At 41.1% G+C, this 18,826-nt stretch overlaps 1 protein-coding gene across 2 annotated transcripts in view; it reads right to left on the bottom strand.

Annotated features, from left to right (window-relative positions):
- Window positions 1-18,826, bottom strand: part of PLXNA2 (plexin A2) — a 354,945-nt gene that overhangs the window by 278,653 nt on the left and 57,466 nt on the right. For both annotated transcript variants that reach the window (XM_069756297.1, XM_069756298.1), the window contains exon 3: window positions 595-777. In XM_069756297.1, coding sequence (XP_069612398.1) covers window positions 595-777 — 183 coding nt within the window. The remainder of the gene's footprint in view (window positions 1-594; window positions 778-18,826) is intronic.

The raw sequence follows: 18,826 nt of genomic DNA on the forward strand, positions 1-18,826 counted from the left end.
TTCTAAACATAAAAAAATACTTTAAAAAAAGCACAAGTTTAAATGAGAAAAAGGCACAAAAACACCCCTCCACCCACAAAAAAAACAGGTAAAAACAGGCGTGAAATGCAATAATGTATGGTCCCTTGACTTTGTTCACTTTTAGAGCATGCTAACAGTCAGCTGCAGAAAATAAAGCAACCAATGGTACTTGGATACCAGAACCAATGTTATTATTATTATAGTACCATGTATTCCATGGTGCTTTACATGTGAAAAGCGGTATACATAGGAAAAAACAAGAACAATAATCGTGAACAAAACGAGTCACTGATTGGTACAGGGCTCTGCGAGGGCTCATCCAAAGCATTTTCCAACAAATGGTAGCTTTTTGCTTTAGGTTCATTTTCACAAATTTTCTGACTTTTATAGGGGTGGTGTGGGGTTAAAAAAAGGATTTACCACTCTTTCCCAATGTACTGTGAATGGAGTTGAGATGAGGTATCGGACACACCATGGACGAGAGTGGGAAAGTTTTGGGGAAAGGCATCTGTTTTACAATCCTGGACAATCCCTTTCAGGTGACAACATTACAGAGACTATAAAAGGTCCTACCTTTTTAATCCGGCCACTTTTGGTCCCAACAAAGACCACGCTGTAGTTGTTGTAGACATATGAAGTCAGTGACGTCATCCTGTCTCTGCCTTCTGTATAAAGCGTAATGCCTTCCACCAAGTTCAGTCCTCCCAAGGGTTGGTTAATATCCAAACCGCAAAAATTGTCATCAATAGGTACCGGCTGCAAATGAAAGAACATAACAGTAATGTATAAATGATTCATTAATATTCATGATAATGGGACAGGCTGTGATGGGAAATGTCACATTGGACACATGAATTATATGTAACAATGAAAGTAGGTCTATAAAGACCATTTCATACATATGCTGACCATACTTTCTGTATAGATAGAGGCAGAGGAAGAAGCAAGGATCTAGCATGTGAACATCCAACATGTCCTGATGGCAGACATTAGGAAAAAGGCTGGTTGCACCCACACCTAGCAGACTAGGCGGAGATTCATGTAGTTGTTGCTAGTTAATGTGTTATCAGAAAATAATTATTTACTATTTACTACAGTTTTGTGTTAAATTTATTTTTATTACAATTTGCTATGTTTTTAATTTAAGATCACAATCTGTTTTGAAAATAAAAAATAGAAATCTTGCAACTTTCACACTGGATACTGGGCCTTTTTTAAACACTTCCTGTTTCAGGAAATAACACATGCATAAAGCGACAATAGTCAGATCCCAATCCTATTTACTGTATAGTAGTTTATCTAATGAGGATGCGCAAATGTCACTGTGAACTGAGGGGGAACAGGGGCAGCACATCGCCAATTGTAATTGATGGATTCTGCATTATCAGCTGTGTGTAGACGTGTTATCCGTCATTGTAATCCTGCCTATGATGGCACAGAAAGTGCTGTAAACTCTTCCTGAGAGCACAGGAAGTATCTAAAATAGCTTCAATGGCCAGGGTGCAAATTGTAATTACTAATTTTTTGTTTAGCAAAGATCGTGGTATGAAAAAATATAACCAAACATTGCTATTTAAAAAAAATACATGAACTTAAAGGCTTGATCTAAACAATAGGTCATATTAGGCGTGAACAGACACTATATTGATTTTTATCCTAAATGAATATCTACTTATTGTTCCCTCTGTAATATAACTGTTTTATTTTCTTTCCCGTTTTGATGACGTTTTGTTTGAGAATCTCCAGTGCATGTTGGTATACTGAAACAAAACGTCATCACGAAGCAGAGGCTCCGTCACTGCCACGGCCTCTGTCACCACCCAGAAAAGTCACAAGTGACGTCTGTTTCAGAGGCTAGGCTTGTCACTATTGAGCATGCAATCAGCTGTCAATTATGACATATGCTCAGTACAAGCTCCTTTCTTTCAGTGCGCTCCCTCACCATAAGTGAGGAGTCGGCAACACACTGTAAGTGTGACGCTAGTCACTTCACACGACCAAGAGGTGAGTCAGAGTGGTCAAGGAGTTCAAGGTCAGAAGCCAGGAGAGTAAGTCATAAACAGAAGGAAGAGACAAAAGCGTAGTCAGGTAACGTTCCGAGGTCAGAGTACCGGGAGGATAACGGATCAGAGCCGAAGGGGTTAAACAGGCAGGTAGTCAGAGCAAAGTCCAAGGTCAGGCAACAGACCAAACATATAGAACTCAAGGCACAGAGAGCACAAACCTCACAAGATGAATGTATGTCTAGCAGTGTTCTGGGAAACTCAGCTCAGTTAAGAAGCGTGGCCATTAAGAGGAATAATGAACACATGAGACAGCCGACGCCTCACAGTCTCAGATTGGATAGTCGAGCTGTCAATCAACCCAATGACAGCTCTGCACACCCCTGTACCAGATTGGATGGCCGAGCTGTCAGTAACTGCCTCCCAGACACCCTGAGGGGTGGATCCGTGACAGTAACTAGAGAATTTGGCGAGTAGAGAGCAATCCCACCCTCGAAGCAGTGACCTTTGCTCATTATGTACCTCAACACAAAAGTTTGGGTCAGCGTCTGTTCATTCTAGCTATGTAAGTCTGTTGTTTCTTGAAACAACAGGAAGCTATAGTCTTAAAAATCCCAAGTGGCCAGTGTGAAAATTCCTTTAGAATTAAAATCTATACTAGTGCATGACCACCCCCTTTAAGCTCCATTGCCACTAAAAAAAATGACTCGGCCACTATTGAAATCATACTTTTACTGTGTAAATCTGCCCCTCAAGGGGTAAAACGGAGGCGTTGAAGTCACTTGGCCAAACATAATAGTGCACTGAGCACCCCAATTAGCATATGGGAAATAGCCTTTTTTTCACAATGGATTTACAGACAAATTTATAGAGTACAGCTATGGTTCTTATTTATCTATTTTTAGAAGCCACCTATATGTCTGTTTACTTAGTTAAAATTGTCTTTGGGGGGTGGGTGACACACTAAAAAACTCTTGAAATATCATTGTGCATCAGATGATGTCTCATCACGTTATCTTCTCTGTGAAGGACCGGTACATTCACCTAACTAATGTCACTTTTCTACAACGACCCCTAACAAGGCATTGCGGTGAAAATGAGTCTAGTGGTCCTATATAGTTATCTAACAGTTATTTAATTATTTCATAAACTAGATGGTGGCCCGATTCTAACGCATCGGGAAGTTAGAGACAAACAGACGGAAGTACCCCTTAGGCAATCTACTATATAAAGCTGAATGTGTGTATGTGTGTGTGTGTGTATGTGTGTGTGTGTGTGTGTATGTCCGGGATTGGCATCTGCACCGTCGCAGCTACAGCCACAAAATTTTGCACAGTCACACGTCTGGACCCCGAGAGCGTCATAGGCTATATTGTGAGGCGAAATTTTAACCCCGCGCGTTCCAATTCACCAAACAATTTTGCCCCTATCTACATAATGGTGAAAAAAGTGAAAGGAAAAGTGTTGGAAGCGTCGCAGCTACAGCAACAAAATTTTGCACAGTCACACGTCTGGACCCCGAGAGCGTCATAGGCTATATTGTGAGGCGAAATTTTAACCCCGCGCGTTCCAATTCACCAAACAATTTTGCCCCTATCTACATAATGGTGAAAAAAGTGAAAGGAAAAGTGTTGGAAGCGTCGCAGCTACAGCAACAAAATTTTGCACAGTCACACGTCTGGACCCTGAGAGCATCATAGGCTACGTTGTGAGGTGAAATTTTAACCCCGCGCGTTCCAATTCACCAAACAATTTTGCCCCTATCTACATAATGGGGAAAAAAGTGAAAGGAAAAGTGTTGGAAGCGTCGCAGCTACAGCAACAAAATTTTGCACAGTCACATGTCTTGACCCTGAGAGCGTCATAGGCTACGTTGTGAGGTGAAATTTTAACCCCGCGCTTTCCAATTCACCAAACAATTTTGCCCCTATCTACATAATGGGGAAAAAGTGAAATGAAAAGTGTTGGAGACGTCGCAGCTACAGCAACAAAATTTTGCACAGTCACAAGTCTGGACCCTGAGAGCGTCATAGGCTATGTTGTGAGGTGAAATTTTAACCCCGCGCTTTCCAATTCACCAAACTATTTTTCCCCTATCTACATAATGGGGAAAAGTGAAAGGAAGAGTGTTGGAGGCAAATTGACAGCTGCCAGATGTGAACAAGGGGGACTTAAAGAATGAGAGCGATGGCGCCAAAGAGTATATACTGTACAGTTGCTAAGGTGGGGCCCCGACATGAGATACTCACCACACATTGGGATATGAACACACACACAAAATGCGCCAAACACTACCACGTGCTTGAACACATATACCACCCTCAGCACACATTTCACCACACATACACCAACCTCGCCACATAAAAGTCGAAACACAAAAGTCGCCGCTCAAAACTCACCACGCGCAAAACTCGCCACATGCAAAAACTAGGCTCACGCAAAACTCGCCACAAGTGCAAAACTCACCTCATGGAAAACTCGCCACACGCAAAACTTGCACACGCGGAAAAATTGCCACATGCACAAAATTTGCAACACATGCAAAAGTTGCCTCACACAAAACTTGCACATACTCAAAAGGCACCAGACATAAAACTCACCACGCGCAAAACTCGCCATGCGCAAAACTTGCTGCACACAACTTGCTACACTAACCTGTCACATGCAACTCGACACACAAAAAGTTGCTACACGCATGTTGCCACACAAAACTCATCTCACAAAAGTCGCTACATGCATGTCGCCACACACAACTCAACACACACAACTTGACAGACGAAACTCGCCCTAAAACACACACAAGTCTGGTATTAGCCTTCAAAAATAAAAATCTGATTAATAAGCAGACAAACTACAAGAGCAACAAATGTACCATATAGGAAATACAGCAGCTGTCAGTCACATAACCTGTCTATTATGTGTATGTGTGAGCTAATATATACTGCCAGGGGGAGGGCTTCCTGTTGGCTGGGGATTTATCAGGCTGCCAATTTATCTTACAAATACTGAGGTAAAAATACTGAGCAAATAACGTGTTAACGAGGTCTAATACAGGAGATCACACAGGTATATACTATATACAGGGGAGATGACACACAGATATATACTATATACAGGAGAGATGACACACAGGTATACACTATATAGAGGAGGAGATGACATACAGGTACATACTATATACAGGAGGAGATGACATACAGGTATATACTATATACAGGAGGAGATGACACACAGGTATATACTATATACAGGAGCAGATTACCTACAGGTATATACTATATACAGGAAGAGATGACATACAGGTATATGCTATATATAGAAGATGACATACAGGTATATACTATATACAGGAGGAGATGACACACAGATATATACTATATACAGGGGAGATGACACACAGGTATATACTATATACAGGAGGAGATGACATACAGGTATATACTATATATAGAAGGAGATGACATACAGGTATATACTATATATAGGAGGAGATGACATACAGGTATATACTATATATAGGAGATGACATACAGGTATATACTATATACAGGAGGAGATGACATACAGGTATATACTATATACAGGGGAGATGACACACAGCAGGTATATACTATATACAGGGGAGATGACATACAGGTATATACTATATACAGGAGATGACATACAGGTGTATACTATATATAAGGGAGATGACAAACATGTATATACTGAGGTGAAAATGAGAGGTGTGAGGTGAAAATGAAAAGGTGTGAGTGCAAAATGAGAGGAGTGAGGGAAAATAGTGTAGTGATCGGAAAATGACAGATGTGAGGTCGAAATGACAAGTGTTAGGCGGGAATGAGAGGAGTGAGGGAGAAAATGAGAGGTGTGAGGGAGAAAATGAGAGCTGTGAGGGGGAAAATTAAAGATGTGATTGGGAAAATGAGAGGCGTGATGGGAAAATAAGACAAGTGAGGTGCTATAACTAACCACAGTTATTTACTATGCCCAGGCAACGCCGGACTCTTCAGCTAGTTATATATATATAGATGTAAACGACTGCATCAGCCAAGATGGACTATAATGTGGAAGACTGAATTGGCAACAAGACACCTCACCAGACGATCGTTCAACGGCTGTTCACCCATCAACCTGCTTCTACGTAATCTGGCCACTTTGATGTAACCGAAGGCACAGATGTCATAAGTCATTTGACAGCACTTAGTACTTCGTAAAAGAGCCAACTATTGGCATTTTTACAAAAATGATGCACTGTGCGATAAACCACAGCAGCATTATTTGCTGAGTATTGACACCAGATTTATTAGAGTCCATTGCTTCCTTACAGTGCGCACTTGTAATTTCTTGGGTGCCCGTTCACAGATTATAGAATATAATGCTATATTTAGTATACTTATATTTAATGCATAGTTCTATGAATTTGAATGAGCCCACCTGCCACGACAAGGTGACCTCGTACTTGTGGGTCCCAGCTCAAACTTACCCCTCTCACCGCCCTTGCCCTACAAAATCAACTTAAGGTAGGTAGGATCTACTGTAGCTTTATTCTGCTCTAATTAAAACTAGTCTTGTCGAACTAGAAAGGTTCTCACTAACTAACCGAAATGTCGCCATGTTGGGCCATAAATTGGCAGTCTTTTTTCACTCTGAATGGTGTGTGCCTCCAATCTCTGGATATAAAACGAGTCTTGGACAGATAATAGATGTGCATGAACACTATGGAGGCAGCCACTACCTCTAAATGTGCAAAGCAAAAAACAGACTCAGTCAGCACCTAGAAAGCACCCCTGTGCATTTAAGTTCCTTGTTAGGAGATGTGGACTGACTTTGTTCTTTCTGATTTTATTGTCCACCATTTCTTTTAGATGGAGGTGAAATTGTACTGTGTGCATGTAGTCTAAGAAGGTACAGTTTCTCCTTGTGGAGAGTGCAACCCCTTGTCAGATGGCTCTCACCAGTCTTCTTGCTTTGCACTGATGAGGGACAACTACCCTGAAACATGTTTCTGCAAAAGGAGTTTCTGGTTTGGTTTCTTATCCTTAGCCATGTGGCAAAGGCCTTTGAGGTCGATATTGACTTTTAGGATTGTTATCTCGGATAGGTGGCGCTAGAGTTCCCGTCCTCTTCCTCTTTCAGGAGGCAATTTTCATGAATGAAAGTAGGCAGCTTTTAGGCTGCTGACAACCACAGTACTAACTCCGTGAGGACATAATCTATGTGTTGCCAAGGCCCAGAGGAACTACTGTCTCAAAGTTTACTGACTTCCAGTGAGCCTTATCCAAATGTGCTTTTTTCTTGCAAAATAAATGTAAAACTATCTTTCAACGACAAACACAGATCTGTAGAGCATTTCATGTTGGTACTATAGAAACAATGGATTTTAATGATATACAACACAGGCTAGTAAGTACCGTAAATGCCGAGATAAAAATAAATCTATATAGATCCAAAAACTCCATACAATGCATGAAAAGTCCATCAGGGGAATTATAAGTGGAGCTGCCAGCAACCCTATACAACGTCAGTGTGACGCCCATTATGTCAGGGTTTCTGACAGGACGAGGAAGAAATAGCCATAGTGTCACTTTAAATCTCAGTCTGTATTTTCAATGTGAGACAGGTGCTAAGTTTGATGTATCTAACACACTGCGGCACATGGAGGAGTGCATGTCTTCCTGCTGCTTGACACCGAGTAGGTTGCTTCTGTGAATGTCAGCGGATAGAGAAATACTACGAGCTGCAAGTTCACTAATTCATGTATTGATTACAATCTATTCCTTGCTGACTTGAAGAATACAAATGACAGCCCGTAGGTTGGAAGAACCATGGAGGCCACAAACTGTAAAAAGACGCCATATATTTTTGTACAACTATAATATCCTAGACTGGTTTAGTGACTGTGTGAAAACATACTGTATAATCCTTTTATTATTTCATTCCATGATTTCAACCAGACTATCCTTATCCTAGCTTTGCTTAGCAGGTCTTGGCATCCCTTTTGTGCTTCACATATCTGCCCTTTCTTGACAAAATGTTATTCAATCTCCTGTCTGGGAGAGCAGGGTGACACCAATAAGCCTGCCGTAAGGCTATGTTCAGATTATGGTTTTCCTATACACCCGAAGAGCGGGCAAATGGATGCCTACATAGTTGTCACTCACATACATAGTTGTCACCTACATGTTGTCACTCACCTAAATACCATGTACCCTGTACCACCAAATGGTGCCCTATTACCACTATACCGCTAATTGATGTCCTATTACCACTGTAGTGCCAAAGAATGCACTATTACCACTATATGGTGCCCTATTAACACTGTACCACTAAATGGTGCCCTTTTACCACTGCACCACTAAATGGTGCCCTATAATAATAATAATTTTATTTATATAGCGCCAACATATTCCGCAGCGCTTTACAAATTATACAGGGGACTTGTACAGACAATTACCACTGCACCACTAAATGGTGCCCTATTACCACTATACCACTAAATGGTGCACTATTACCACTATACCACTAAATGGTGCCCTATTACCACTATACCACTAAATGGTGCCCTATTACCACTGTACCACTAAACGGTGCCCTATTACCACTGTACCACTAAATGGTGCCCTAATACCACTGTACCACTAAATGGTGCCCTATTACTACTGTACCACTAAATGGTGCCCTATTACCACTATACCACTAAATGGTGCCCTAATACCACTAAACGGTGCCCTATTACCACTATACCACTAAATGGTGCCCTATTACCATTGCACCACTAAATGGTGCACTATTACCACTATACCACTAAATGGTGCCCTATTACCACTATACCACTAAATGGTGCCCTATTACCACTGTACCACTAAATGGTGCCCTATTACAACTGTACCACTAAATGGTGCCCTATTACCACTATACCACTAAATGGTGCCCTAATACCACTGTACCACTAAATGGTGCCCTATTACCACTGTACCACTAAATGGTGCCCTATTACCACTATACCACTAAATGGTGCCCTATTACCACTGTACCACTAAATGATGCCATATTACCCCTGTACCACTAAATGGTGCCCTATTACCACTATACCACTAAATGGTGCCCTATTACCACTATACCACTAAATGGTGCCCTATTACCACTATACCACTAAATGGTGCCCTATTACCACTGTACCACTAAATGGTGCCCTATTACCACTGTACCACTAAATGGTGCCCTATTACCACTATACCACTAAATGGTGCCCTATTACCACTGTACCACTAAATGGTGCCCTATTACCACTATACCACTAAATGGTGCCCTATTACCACTGTACCACTAAATGGTGCCCTATTACCACTATACCACTAAATGGTGCCCTATTACCACTGTACCACTAAATAGTGCCCTAATACCACTGTACCACTAAATGGTGCCCTATTACCACTGTACCACTAAATGGTGCCCTATTACCACTGTACCACTAAATGGTGCCCTATTACCACTGTACCACTAAATGGTGCCCTATTACCCCTGTACCACTAAATAGTGCCCTAATACCACTGTACCACTAAATAGTGCCCTATTACCACTGTACCACTAAATGGTGCCCTATTACCACTGTACCACTAAATAGTGCCCTAATACTACTGTACCACTAAATGGTGCCCTATTACCACTGTACCACTAAATGGTGCCCTATTACCACTGTACCACTAAATGGTGCCCTATTACCACTGTACCACTAAATGGTGCCCTATTACCCCTGTACCACTAAATGGTGCCCTATTACCACTGTACCACTAAATGGTGCCCTATTACCCCTGTACCACTAAATGGTGCCCTATTACCACTGTACCACTAAATGGTGCCCTATTACCCCTGTACCACTAAATGGTGCCCTATTACTACTGCAGTACTATCGCTCCCTATTATCACTATAACAGCAAGTTGTATCTTATTACCACTAGAAAAGTTAAGACGCTATTATATGTCTGGCGCAAAAACAATCGAACACAGCAGACTTATGTACTATAGCTACATGTAACAGATATTGGACAATAAACCATTTTCCCTTTTCATTACGGAGTTAACACTACAAAGTCCAACAATTCCCATGAGCAATATCTGCAAGAGTAAGAACCGAGTTACAAATGGGAAACCATTCTCGCGTTTGCAGTAAACTGGCATATTTTGTATAGAGTGTGACTTATGTTTGGTGCTTTGATAATGGCCAAACAAAATCCACAGGTGACGGACGAAAATTTGTGCATAAGGTATAAAAGGGAAGAGGGGAGTACGAAGCTGCCCGACACCATTCAAGGTAGGGTATCTTCCTTGAGCACAAGGGATTAGGCACGTTGAAATAAAATATGCTGAATCCTTTTTTTACCAGAATTGGTTGACTTAACATTCAGAAGGTTGAAAATTGTTGGGCTGAAGTTAGTCTAATCTGGACAGCCACTGTCTACACTACCAGTACCATCTTGGTGGCAGGCTTCTCTCCATCACACACTGTTCATTGGCCCCTTTTTGTCTCATTTTTGCTGTTTATTTAAACTGTGTGTCCTTGCCCTGCAAAAACAGAAGCAAAGCCATTAATCTCCTTGGTAAACCCCTTTCACATTTGTACACTTCAAGAGCCTTATCGCAGAATCTTAGAATAAGTCACTTTCTTCAGAATGAGCCCTTATAGTCTGAGTGGAGAAACTCACGAATTGCTTGCTAGACCAAACCAAGAAAACAAAAATTATACATTATAATTATAGTGAATACCTGGCAAATAATTGTGTATTTTATTGTATGACAATAGATGAGTCTTTTGTGAAGTCCTGGCAAACTTATCACAACTCTCAATTGGGTTAGAAATAAAGGTGGCCATGAACATTAGGAAGAACTAGGCTGATGGAGGAACTACATTGATCAAATGAACGTGCGTAAAAAATTGTTTGGTACTGGTGAAAGACAACCCATCTTTTTGGGAGAACTATGAGATTATTCTGGGAACATCTGAAGAATATTCTAACTAGATCTTTCATGGACTAGCAACTACCGTGCGAAAATGGACACACATGGCAGACTTCTTCTTTTCTGATGTTTGCTTACACATCGGCTGGCTAAAATGATTGCCTGTTGCCAAATTTCACTTGACGATCAGTCATTATGGATGGGGTTCTGGGTTCAAATCCCACCAAAAGACAACATCTGCAATGAGTTTGTGTGATCTCCCAATGTCTAACAACATCTTCATAGGGAATCAATATTGTGAGCCCCAATGGTGAAAGGGCTAATAGTGTAGAATATGATGGCGTTATATACAGTTGTGCTCAAAAGTTTACATACCCCAGCAAAATTTTTGCTTTTGCTTTCTTGACCTTTTTTTCAGAGAATATGAAAGATAACACCAAAACTTTTTCTCCACTCATGGTTAGTGGTTGGGTGAAGACACTTATTGTCAAACTTCAACAACCCAAAACATCCAAATGACGCTGATCAATAGTTCACATATCCTGGTGATTTTGGCCTGATATCATGCACAGAAGTTGACACAAAAGGGTTTGAATAGCTACTAAAGGTAATATCCTCACCTGTGACCTGTTTGCTTGTAATCAGTGTGTGTGCATAAAAGCTGAGTGAGTTTCTGGGATCCAGACAGACTCTTGCATCTTTCATCCAGCCACTGATGTTTCTGGATTGTGAGTCATTGGGAAAGCAAAAGAACTGGCCACAACCCCAAACGTTACATTTGGAGAGAGGTCAACAAGGCCTATGATGAAAGAGACACCATTCCTACTGTAAAATACAGAGGTGAATCGCTAATGTTTTGGGAATGTGTGACCAAATTTCCTGTGCCTTTGTAGCTCAAAGTTGAAGGAAAGATGAATGCAGCACATTATCAGCAAATACTGGAGGCAAGTTTGCAATCATCAGCCCAGAAGCTGCACATGGGACGTACTTGGAAGTTCCAACGTAACAAGGAACCAAAACACAAGGCCAAGTCAACTTGTCATTGGCTACAGCAGAACAAAGTGAAGGTTCTGGAGTGGCCATCACAGTCTCCTGACCTCAATATCATTGAGCCACTCTGGAAAAATCTCAAAAATGCAGTTCATGCTAGACAGCCCAGGAATTTACAGGAACTGGAGTCTTTTTGCCAAGAAGAGTGGGCAGCCATCTGAGAAAATAAATAACCTCATCCACAACTACCACAAAAGTTTTCAAGCTGTCAGTGATGTTAGAGGGGGCAATACACGGTATTAAGAAATGGGGTATGTGAACTTCTGATCAGGGTCATTTGGATGTTTTGAGTTGTCATTATGATTTAAAAAGAGAAAACACAGTAGTTTGACAATAAATGGCTTCACACATCCACTAACCATGAGTGAAGAAAAAGTTTCAATGTTATCATTCATGGTCTCTGAAAAAAGGCCAAGAAAGCAAAAATACTGCTGGGGTATGTAAACTTTTGAGCAAGCATAAATAATAATCTTTAGACTAATGTTCACATCAACCTTAGGAAACTATTTCTGATACTATAGTCACCAATTTTTTATAGTGCTTATGGACAAGCCACAGTGTTTTCTAGGAGAACCATAGATAAAACCTGACAGTTTACTTCACAGTCACATTTATACATATTTTGTTCCCCTATAATTGAGATTTGTTTTTCTATTCCTCCACAGTTGGGTAAAAGGAATTACAAGAGAATTATGGAAAGAAAATATCGTACCTAGAAAAATATGTAGAATTGAGAGTCCTCAGTGGTTGATGCCATTCACTGAGGACTCTCAATTCTACATATTTTTCTATCCAGTGGCTAACACGGTACCAAGATATATATCTTTCCTGTATCGTACCTAGAAATTCATTTGCTAGCTTAAAAATATTCTTTAAAACAAATTTATTCAATTGTCTATACCAGCATAAACCTCCATCTGTCTCTAAATAAAGTGCCCAAAATGTACTAATTTACTATGTTAAACTAAGCAGACAAAAATATTCAAGTTTAACCGTTTCCAAATTATCAGCCTTTCTCCATTAATTGCAAATTCTAAAAACGCAGCAGCTGCTGTTAACACATTGCAGCTGGATCCATGCTGTCTCTAAGGCCGCCGTCACACATGCGAGTTTTACGGACGTAAGAGCGCAGAATCTACGTCCGTAAAACTCGCAAAAAATACGGCACAATTATTCTCTATGCCCCTGCTCCTATTTGCCGTATTTTACTGATCAGTATTATACGGCTTTCTACGGCCGTACAAAATCGCAGCATGCTGCGTTTGTCACCGTACTGCGCAAGAAATACGCCAATGAAAGTCTATGGAAGCGTGAAAAATACGGATTACACACGGACAAGCAGTGTGACTTGCGAGAAATACGCAGCGCTGTTAGAGAGAAAAGCCGGTAATTCAGTGCGGTGTACAGTAAAATCACACTGACAGCTTACAGTAGAATAGGTAGAATAAATGTGTACACATAGAATAGGTATATATATATATATATGTCAGTGAGACACATATATGTATATATATTAATATTTATTCCAGCGCTAGACAGCTTGAAAGCCGGTAATTCAATTACCGGCTTTTTCCTTCTCCTTCCTAAAACCCGACATGATTTGAGACATGGTTTACATACAGTAAACCATGTCTTCTCTCCATTTTTTTTGCAGATTCCACACTACTAATGTCAGTAGTGTGTATCTGCAAAATTTGGCCGTTCTAGCTCTTAAAATAAAGGGTTAAATGGCGGAAAAAATTGGCGTGGGCTCCCGCGCAATTTTCTCCGCCAGAGTAGTAAAGCCAGTGACTGAGGGCAGATATTAATAGCCTGGAGAGGGTCCACGGTTATTGGCCCCCCCCTGGCTAAAAATATCTGCCCCCAGCCACCCCAGAAAAGGCACATCTGGAAGATGCGCCTATTCTGGCACTTGGCCACTCTCTTCCCATTCCCGTGTAGCGGTGGGATATGGGGTAATGAAGGGTTAATGCCACCTTGCTATTGTAAGGTGACATTAAGCCTAATTAATAATGGAGAGGCGTCAATTATGACACCTATCCATTATTAATCCAATACTAGTAAAGGGTTAAATAAAACACAAACACATTTTTTAAAATTATTTTAATGAAATAAAAACAATGGTTGTTGCAGTATTTTATCAACGCCCAATCCAGTCACTGAAGACCCTCGTTCTGTGAAAGAAAAAACATAATAAACCAACAATATACTTACCCTCCGCAGATCTGTAACGTCCAACGATGTAAATCCTTCTGAAGGGGTTAAAACATTTTGCAGCAAGGAGCTGTGCTAATGCAGGCTGCTCCTCGCTGCAAAACCCCAGGGAATGAGGCTAAAAATAGATCAATGATCTATATTTAGCTTCATTTCCGGTGAGGCGCCCTCTGCTGGCTGTTCATAGATCGTGGGAAATTACCTAGAAAGCTCCCTGGCTTTCTAGGTAATTTCCCACGATCTATGAACAGCCAGCAGAGGGCGCCTCACCGCAAATGAAGCTAAATATAGATCATTGATCTATTTTTAGCCTCATTCCCTGGGGTTTTGCAGCGAGGAGCAGCCTGCATTAGCACAGCTCCTTGCTGCAAAATGTTTTAACCCCTTCAGAAGGATTTACATCGTTGGACGTTACAGATCTGCGGAGGGTAAGTATATTGTTGGTTTATTATGTTTTTTTACTCACAGAACGAGGGTCTTCAGTGACTGGATTGGGCGTTGAATAAAATACTGCAACAACCATTGTTTTTATTTCATTAAAATAATTTTAAAAAATGTGTTTGTGTTTTATTTAACCCTTTACTAGTATTGGATTAATAATGGATAGGTGTCATAATTGACGCCTCTCCATTATTAATTAGGCTTAATGTCACCTTACAATAGCAAGGTGGCATTAACCCTTCATTACCCCATATCCCACCGCTACACGGGAATGGGAAGAGAGTGGCCAAGTGCCAGAATAGGCGCATCTTCCAGATGTGCCTTTTCTGGGGTGGCTGGGGGCAGATATTTTTAGCCAGGGGGGGGCCAATAACCGTGGACCCTCTCCAGGCTATTAATATCTGCCCTCAGTCACTGGCTTTACTACTCTGGCGGAGAAAATTGCGCGGGAGCCCACGCCAATTTTTTCCGCCATTTAACCCTTTATTTTAAGAGCTAGAACGGCCAAATTTTGCAGATACACACTACTGACATTAGTAGTGTGGAATCTGCAAAAAAAATGGAGAGAAGACATGGTTTACTGTATGTAAACCATGTCTCAAATCATGTCGGGTTTTAGGAAGGAGAAGGAAAAAGCCGGTAATTGAATTACCGGCTTTCAAGCTGTCTAGCGCTGGAATAAATATTAATATATATACATATATGTGTCTCACTGACATATATATATATATATACCTATTCTATGTGTACACATTTATTCTACCTATTCTACTGTAAGCTGTCAGTGTGATTTTACTGTACACCGCACTGAATTACCGGCTTTTCTCTCTAATATATGTGTCTACTGACACACATATATATATATATATATATATACATATATATATATATATATATATATATATATATATAGACAGTATATATATATTTTCTTTTCTTTTTGGGACACATGGATCACTTCTATAGCGGTATGTTGGTTTTGCTAGCCTGCGAGAAAACCACGCAGTACGGATGCCATACGGATTACATACGGAGGATGCCATGCGCAAAAAACGCTGACACACCCTGCCTACGGAGGAGCTACGGACCACTTTTTTCGGGACTTTTCAGCGTATTACGGCCGTAATATACGGACCGTATTGTTTTACGCTGTGTGTGACGCCGGCCTAAAAGTCGCTGGTGCCAAAAAGGTGATTGGGCGCTCTTTGCAGAAGAACATTCCAGGGCAACGGAGGGGAACCATATTTCTGACAAAATGACTGTGCTAAGAAACTTTCATTTATGCAATTGCCTAATATTTTCAACAACAGCTGACATGTGCGCGCAATGGGCGCGAGAGGAATCATGATCCGCCCGCGCCCATTGAGGCTACTTTCACATTTCCGTCGGTAGTCGGCCGTCACAAAGCGTTGGCGCGGCGTATCGACGGACGTTTGTGAAACAGTGTACATCGTGAGCAGCGGACGCAGTTTTTCAACGTGTTCGCTGTCCAGTCTAAAGTCCCGGGGAGGAAAGAGAGTGAGTGCGAGATTTCCTGCCAGGCATGCGCAGTCAGAAACACAGGATACAAGGTACAGAAAAACGTTCCCTTGAACGTTTTTTGCAAAAGACGGGCCGTCACATTTTGCAGGATCCAGTGCACGGCGTACAAAACGTGAGTCCATACGTTGCTAATACCAGTCTATGGGAAAATGCAGGATCCTGCATTTTCAAAAATCGACGTATTGCGACGATAGCAGAAAGACGGAAATGTGAAAGTAGCCTTACTAGTTAAATGTCAGCGACATTTAACAAGCGCCGCCGACCGCGCAGCCGGAAACGCTCGCACCGCTGACCCCCGTCACATGATAGGGGGTCAGCGGTGCTTTGCCATAACAACCTGAGGTCCCCTTGAGACCTCTTATGGTTGTTGATGGCCGATTGCTTTGAGCGCCACCCTGTGGTCGGCGCTCAAAGCAATGCTGCATTTCTGCTACATAGAGGTGATCTGTGCATCACCTCTATGTAGCAGAGGCAATCAAGTAGTGCATGGTTCTAGCATGCCAAAAAAAACAAAAAATGTGTTTAAAAATATAAAAAATATATAAAAGTTCAAATCACCCCCCTTTCGCCCCAATCAAAAGAATTAAAAAAAAAAATCAAACCTACACATATTTGGTATCGCTGCGTTCAGAATCGCCCGATCTATCAATAAAAAAACCTGATCGCTAAACAGCGTAGCGAGAAAAAAATCAAAACACCAAAATTACGTTTTTTTGGTCGCCGCAACATTGCATTAAAATGCAATAACGGGCGATCAAAAAAACGCATCTGCACAAAAGTGGCATCATTAAAAACGCCACAAAAAATAAGCCCCCAACCAACCCCAGATTATGAAAAACGGAGATGCTACGGGTATTGGAAAATTGTGCAATTTTTTTTTTAGCAACGTTTGGATTTTTTTTTCACCACTTAGATAAAAAAGAACCTAGACATGTTTGGTGTCTATGAACTCGTAATGACCTGGAAAATTATAATGGCAGGTCAGTTTTAGCATTTAGTAAACCTATCAAAACAAAAAACCAGTGTAGGATTGCACTTTTATTGCAATTACACCGCACTTGGAATTTTTTCCCCGTTTTCTGTTACACGACATGCTAAAACCAATGGTATCGTTCAAAAGTGCAACTCGTCCCGCAAAAAATAAACCCTCACATGGCCATATTGACGGAAAAATAAAAAAGTTATGACTCTGAGAAGAAGGGGAGCGAAAAACGAAAATGAAAAAACGAAAAAAGCTCCAGGGTTAAGGGGTTAAAAAAGGCTAAGGGCAAGAAAAATCTAATGGATCTAGAATCTCCTGCCCTCTCGACATACTGGAAATGCCGCTAAGAAACTCAGTGGCTAAGTGAGCCGCTGCTGTCGCTAGAGAGCCGCTTCTGTGGCTAGTGATTGTCAGACGTTTCCGGAGAATGACCAGGAATTAGAGACCAAGGGAATGTGGGAAGAGGAGTCTTAGAGGAACGGTGGCGCTAAGTCTTCCTTCTAGTTTTTAGTCACTTTGTTGGAGCATTTCTCTATTGACATGTCAACCCTTTTTAAAAGTGGCATTGATGCTCATAGCTAATTTATGTTTTAGCAGTTTGTTACCCATTTAACACATCAGCAGTGGTAAGTAAATACTTCATACTGCTTTACAACATGTCATTTGAGCAGAACAATACAAACTACTTGACTGACCGAACGAACGGGTTAGATGACAGCAAAGCCCTGGCTGAGCTCTCCCGGCTGGCCGCAGAGACTTTAAGCTAACATTCTTGTGGTTTCATTAAACTGCTTAATGTGATTATCATATTTTGAAGAGCTGAGTGATAACTTTCCCAAAGTTCATGAACTAGTGAATTTAAGATACTGATGGCAGACAAGGAAACGCAATGCAGACTGCGTGACATGCCGGCTTTTGGAAAACCTCCCTGGTGGAACCATTTCCTACAAAAGAGATGGATGATCTGTTTATTATATAGCACCAACATATTCTGCAGCACTTTCTAGATGTTTTCATAATTCACAATCTAGATTTCCTATCAGTATGTCTTTGGAGTGTAGGAAGAAACCAGATTACCCAGAGGAAACCCACACAAACAGGGGAAGAACATACAAACTCCTTGAAGATGTTGTCCTTGGTGGAATATGAACCCAGAACCGCAGTGCTGCAAAGGAACAGTGCTAACCACTGCGCCACCGTGCTGCCCATGATCCATTGATAAAATCCCAATGTCGGGTGTAATTCTGATCACAGAATGTCCTTAAAGAGTCCAATACACATAATATGGTGCTTTTTGTAAGATTAGAACAGATAAATATATATCGGGGGCCTTATGGAGTTTTCTATCAGATCCGCACCTCCAATGCTATTGTATGAAATCAGTGGTAAGTTAAAACAACTCACTACTTACTGTATTTAGGCACCATACTAAAAGGAGTTGTCAGACTCATCAGAGAATAGACATTCCAACATGCAGCCACTGAAGAGTTAGCCGACCTGCCCAACTCCCGTTCTTAGAATCCCGGCAAACAGCTGATTTCGGAGTCATTTCTCCTAAGGAACTATAGTATTACTTATGTAACAAGGTTTGTCTGAATCAGCCAGAACAGAAGCTGCT

This window comes from Ranitomeya imitator, chromosome 3, assembly GCF_032444005.1.
Source record: "Ranitomeya imitator isolate aRanImi1 chromosome 3, aRanImi1.pri, whole genome shotgun sequence".
In the NCBI taxonomy this organism is placed as follows: Eukaryota; Metazoa; Chordata; class Amphibia; order Anura; family Dendrobatidae; genus Ranitomeya; species Ranitomeya imitator.